At 45.4% G+C, this 5,646-nt stretch overlaps 1 protein-coding gene across 1 annotated transcript; it reads right to left on the bottom strand.

Moving 5' to 3' along the window:
• Positions 1 to 339: 339 nt before the first annotated feature.
• Positions 340 to 5,275, bottom strand: LOC144931307 (chymotrypsin-like elastase family member 2A). The gene is made up of 8 exons (XM_078855111.1): positions 5,236 to 5,275; positions 4,180 to 4,274; positions 3,619 to 3,716; positions 3,174 to 3,302; positions 2,296 to 2,432; positions 1,824 to 1,966; positions 984 to 1,136; positions 340 to 444 (listed from the first exon to the last, which is right to left on the bottom strand). The coding sequence occupies exons 1-8, from the start codon at positions 5,273 to 5,275 to the stop codon at positions 340 to 342; spliced, it is 900 nt and encodes a 299-aa protein (XP_078711237.1).
• Between the last annotated feature and the right edge of the window lie 371 nt (positions 5,276 to 5,646).

Raw genomic sequence — 5,646 nt, 5'->3', positions numbered from 1 at the left:
TGTCTATACAAAAATAGAAGATTTTAACTTGGTATGGAAAGGACAGTGTTATGGTGGACATACAATTTAAAAGATGTATATTCAATATTGAATGTAAAGTTTTCATGTTGGTATTGCCAAAAAAATTCAAAATAACGAATTGTTCAACATCTGATCTAAGTGCCAAATTCTGTTATCATTAACACTGGTAACATGTCTAATATGGCCAAACAAACTCAGTTAATCGAACCACCCATTCTATGCTCACATGCTCGGTCTCACATTTCAACAAGAAATACCAGTAACACGAAAATGTAATTCTAGGGTTAGTGGTAGCATTGATGTAAAGAGCGTGAAGCTTTAAGCCTGTGGCTTCTTGAATGCGGCAATTGTGGCATTGACTCCACTGTTGACGCTCTGCTCTCCCTCCGCGAGCTTCGGGGCTTCACGGTACACGCTCATGACCTGCGGGAGAAACGGAAAATGGGTAATGTTTGACAGTCAGTACCTACAGATAACGAACATGATGGCAATCATACCTTGGACGAAACTAGCCACACTGATTACTCATGCCACCTTTGCTTTATGATCGATTAAAAGGTCATCACACTGTGCCATCGCTTCCATTTGCACTCAACACCTGACTCATCTTGTGGTTTTAATGTTTCCATTTAGTTTTTGACCACGGGATTCCACTGTCAATGCTTGTCTTGGTAACATGTCCATTTCAATCCTCCACATATGCCCCATCCGTATAACGGTTTCCTGATTAATTTAAAGGTTGTAGGTGACACCTACATTGATAATTACAATATAACAATTTACAATAAAATTGATATTCATGAGAGCAATAACAATAACGACATTGACAGTGACGTGGTATTAACAATGATTTTGATGATAATAACAATGACATCGCTACATTAATAGCATTAATATTGACATTGACAGCAGGATCATGGAAATAACATTGACAATTTGACATTGACATCATCGGCACTCACAGCGCTGATCCAGCTCGTGTATGCTGACACACGGGTGAACACGGTGGGCTTGCGGATCGTGTTGCAACCCAGAGATGATATGTAGCTGGTGATTCCCTGCACCACCCAGGCATTGTCCCACCGCTGGCAGTTCAGTGGGCCACCTCCATCACCCTGCGATGCATACAAGAGGATAGACATGCATCTACGTTCACTGGGTAAAGCAGCAACGGGATATGGTGGCGGGTGCTGGGAAGGTTCAGTACAGTAGATTGGAGCTCTTGTATCGGTGTCTGGATGATCAAACTTTGCAAGTGTGCTTTCGGACCGTGTTGCTAAATAACGGAGGTATATCGCACAACCCCGAAGCCTGATCCCTCCCATTGCCCAAAACGCCTTTCTGTGTCTTGCCCCATACGACTCTGGCTGCTAGACACACATGGCAGTGTCTGGCGACCAAATATGACAAGTCAACATTTGTATTGTTTTTTTTTTGTTATTCCTTGAGTTAATACAGTGATGCATTATCTTATTCTGTGTTTTTATTTTAGTAAATTCTTAGTGTCTGTGGATTAAATTTAGTCATTCTCTTATTCGAGGCTATTAAAACAGTCACACTATTTGTCGACTCGAGTTATTCATTATTGGGGTGAATGTGCACCCCTTTCGCTCCCCCAACATTAACAGGTGAGCGAGTCAGTGATATTAGTGGTCAAAGTCATCACCATGCTTGGTGATTGTTGTCCACTCACTGTTGACTAAATTAAGATTTAAAGGAAACATTTTGCTGACAAATATTCTCAACGATAATTATCGTTAAGGAATTGACGCGGGTTGGCTCGCGTTGCGCTCCATACGCACATAGCACGCAGAGTGGGTGCTGCCCCCCGCGCAGATCACGCTGCTCCTCAGGCTGCTCCCCCACCAGCTGGGCTGGCTGCACGTCGCGTAGTCCACTACGGGCAGGCTGGCCTGCTGCAGCGTGCTGGGGAAGGAGCCGCTGGCTGTTCACACGCACAGACGATGTGGAGATGAAGAGCGTTGGTGAAAACATCTGAGTTAGGTGGCGTTAACAGGTGCTCCCCAAGCGAACCGTCGCTGTCTTTATGCTCAGAAGGGAAAGGCCACATAGCAACACCGCCACCCTACTGGCAGGCTATTTCCCACTCCTGAGTATGCAGAGTTGTGTTCATTTTTTCAACCCCCAAAATATTAAGGGCTGAGTCAACCCTAGAATGTGACTTGTGACAGTTTCTCAGCCATCTTCATCTCGTTAATCTGCAGGGGAAATTGTCACTTTGGGCTGAATGGACACTGAGTGAACGGTACTCACTGTCGAGGGATCCCCAGCCCGTGGCGTAGCACGGGTAGTTGTTGGACAGTATCTGGTTGGCGCTGGGCAGGCAGGCGAGGCGCACCTTGCTGGAGAGAGCCACGGGCGACGCAATCTTGAACATGGCGATGTCGTACCTGTGGTGGATTGAGACAGGGGCAGCCGTGATGCGACGCTCAACACCGAACATAACACCAAGCAATGGGGGTTCAGCGCGTACGAGTACAAATCAAGACAACTACTCGCCTTGTCATTATCACTGCCTTCTATCATAAAATTTCCAGTTGAAAAATGACCATTCCCTGAAATATCTATTATAAAAGCCCAGCGTTTCATTTGTCCGTTTGTTTATCTGTGATCTAAATTATTATTAGAGCCTTTCAGAAGGAGGCTGCATCAAAGAGATAGAGAAAGTGAACCCCCCCCCCCAGATGTGGGGGTAAAAAGTTGATCCAACAAGTTTACAACAATTGCCGACCCCCCCAAATTATTTTCACTCCTCCCCCCCCAAAAAAAATATCCATTTTTTTTGGATGCCTATACACCCCACATTCAATAATCTACATTTCATTTGAAGGCAGGAGTTAGAAAAAGGCGGCCATAGGTCGTAAAAATTCTAGTTATATTAAAATTAGATTTTTTTTTGGCACTTCAAGGCAGTGTCAATGAGGAGCTTTGTGAGTTAAAAATATTTAATCTGTGTCTTGTCGGTCTGAATTTATCATATGCATGACTGTTTAAATGTATGTATGTGTATCTGGCACAAGCGTCGTGGTGACGTCACCGCCACTTAGTGGCGAATGGCTGGTTGTTGTTGTTGTATCTGTCTATTGCAACTCTGAATATCATGGTGTCACGTAGCCCATGTGCGTTCTCACCCATTCGCCGGGATGCTGGGATTCCAGTAGCTATGCCAGACGGCCAGGCTTAATGGAGGGGTGACCTCCCCGAACTCGGATGTGGACACACTGTGCTTTCCCAGCACCACCCTGTAGCTGTAGCCACTCCTGCACGTTGTGGTGGATGTGGGGAGAAAACATAGCGACGGACGGTCTTAATCACTTACACCTGTAAACATTGCAGTGATGAATTACTAAACATAAATAGTGCGAGTTACAGCATGATATTTTCACTTTAACACCTTGTGACCTTTACACAACGTGTAAAGATTCTTTATAGAGGCTGCCTCTTTACTCCAAAGATCCACTGCTCCACCTTTGGTGGTCGCAATGTGGTACAGGAAAATACTGTACAGCAACTGGGCCCCGGTGCAGCTGCACCGCCCGCACACACAATAGCGACGCCACTGGTGCCGTGACTCACGTGAAACAGCTGGCAGAGGTGAGCACCCATTGACTATCAATGAGGGTTCCTCCACAGTAGTTGACCCATCTTCCTCCAGAGTACCTCTGCACGAGCGCCTGTAATGCACACACAGCGAAGTGGTGGTAGTTACTGTCATTTTTCCAGGACTCAGTCCAATTTTATTGTCAAATAATACAGTTCGAACTTAGAACTTTTGTCAATCCACTGCCTCACAATGCTAGTCACAGCTGGCTGTGAAGTGTTGTAATCCGGTACTGTTTCGGAATTCGCTCGCCACTGATGTTAGCAGTCGCAGGGAATGTAACCCAGGTACCCTCGTTCATAGTGCAGTGCGTTAAACACTGTGCTTCAACTTTCCCATTATAGTAATTGATTCAGCGTCATTAAGAAGAATGGAAGATCTGAACATTTCATGGTGCACACATGCAGCCCTTTTGTCAATTCACTGCTGGATGAGGGCCTCCACGTGGAATGTGCAACAATAGATGTTGCTGCACTGAGATCGACTGACAATGCAGCATGTGGCTGTGATGGCTGTAATTCAGCATCTGCCGTTACCTGCCAAGGCCAGGAGTTGGCGCGAGCCTCGACGCCGTTCACCACGCGGATCTGGGGATACGCTGCGATCCCACAGCTCTGAGCAGACACCTCAGCTGTAAGGGACAATAACATAAACGCACAATACTATACACAATAGCAAACATGCACAATACTATACACAATAGCACTAACGCAAACAATAGCACAAACAATATCACACAAATCTCTCTAATGCGTTTTTGGGTTGAACCTTGTACTGTTCTACATGATGTCCGATGTTTCACTTCACGTTACAGGAGCTTCTTTTACATCTATTGTTTTATTTAAAACCCGAAACCGCAACCATGACAGAGGGTATATCACCGTACATGTAGGATTGGCATATCCAGGAGTTGTGCGCTCTGGGTAATTGTTTTCTCCTCAACCAGGTGTTATTGAGGGTATATCGGCATCCGTTTATAACCCATGTGTTCTAGCCAAAATAACGAGTGACGTGTAAAAGAGAGCACTTGAAGCCCTGATCCGCCCATTCCCCTCCTAGGAACTACTCTCATTCAGAGTATATTCACAATAAGGCGAGGCCTGTTCCTCCACCTCCTCACCATTTTTCCTGGATCCCATCGTATTGCCCTCAGGTGATCCGTGTTATATAGGGTTATTAAGTAAAGGTGCTCCATTGCGGCCTTAGTTTATAATAATCGATTCTAATGTCTCCAGGAAGGGGGTTAGTAGTGCTTCCAATTAGCTAAAATAGTTTTCCACGCCGTGGTATTAAAGGCTTGGGGTCGCGTTTTCTGGTTTTTGGACATCCCCACAGGGTTCAGGCCCCATTGGAAAAAATCCACAGAGGGCCCAACATTCGTGCCATAGATAATATTTAAGTATTTGGCAATTAATGGAAGAATTTTACGATATCCGGGAACAGCCAAAAGGCGTTTAGGTATGTCTGGTGCTAGGAGCTGCTTCTAGAACTGAGTCCAGTTCCTGAAGAAGATTTAACGGTTGCTCCACTAAATCAAATGCGTGCATTGCAATCACTCAGCAGCTCAACGTGTCAGCACGAGGAGTACTCACCTCCAACCAGCAGAGCAGCGCAGACGAGAAAGGCGAGCATGGTTAATCGATGACTTGGAGCTTCTCGATCACGCGTAAAACCTCTCCACTGCCGTGTCTCGCTGTTGAGATCTCTTTACTTTTATACAGAATCTACTGCCCGCATGAGACCTCCAAGGGCGAGCACAATAGGGAAGTCCAACTGGCGGACACATCCGTATGCAAATGTAAATTTGATTCTTTCCAAATAATAACGTTTCAGCATCTTTATTATCACGTGGGTGTTAGCAGGCGGGAAGCGGTGGGCTATTCACGTTTTATTTTTCGAGGGCTTTCAACACTGTGTATTGGATACCTTGTAGACATATGTCCAAAGTTGCGTCGTTATGCAAACACATTACATCCTGGTTGGTATTTGCCTCAGCCTTTTAT

This window comes from Lampetra fluviatilis, chromosome 4 (genome assembly GCF_964198595.1).
Source record: "Lampetra fluviatilis chromosome 4, kcLamFluv1.1, whole genome shotgun sequence".
NCBI classification, from domain to species: domain Eukaryota; kingdom Metazoa; phylum Chordata; class Hyperoartia; order Petromyzontiformes; family Petromyzontidae; genus Lampetra; species Lampetra fluviatilis.
This window is presented reverse-complemented; position numbering and strand designations above follow the sequence as displayed.

Coding starts and splice junctions, on each gene's coding strand:
- LOC144931307 (XM_078855111.1), bottom strand. CDS start 5,275: ATGCTCGCCTTTCTCGTCTGCGCTGCTCTGCTGGTTGGAG. Junction 3,303..3,618: donor ACCTCTGCCAGCTGTTTCAC/GTGAGTCACGGC, acceptor CACAACGTGCAG/GAGTGGCTACAGCTACAGGG. Junction 2,433..3,173: donor CCCAGCATCCCGGCGAATGG/GTGAGAACGCAC, acceptor AATCCACCACAG/GTACGACATCGCCATGTTCA.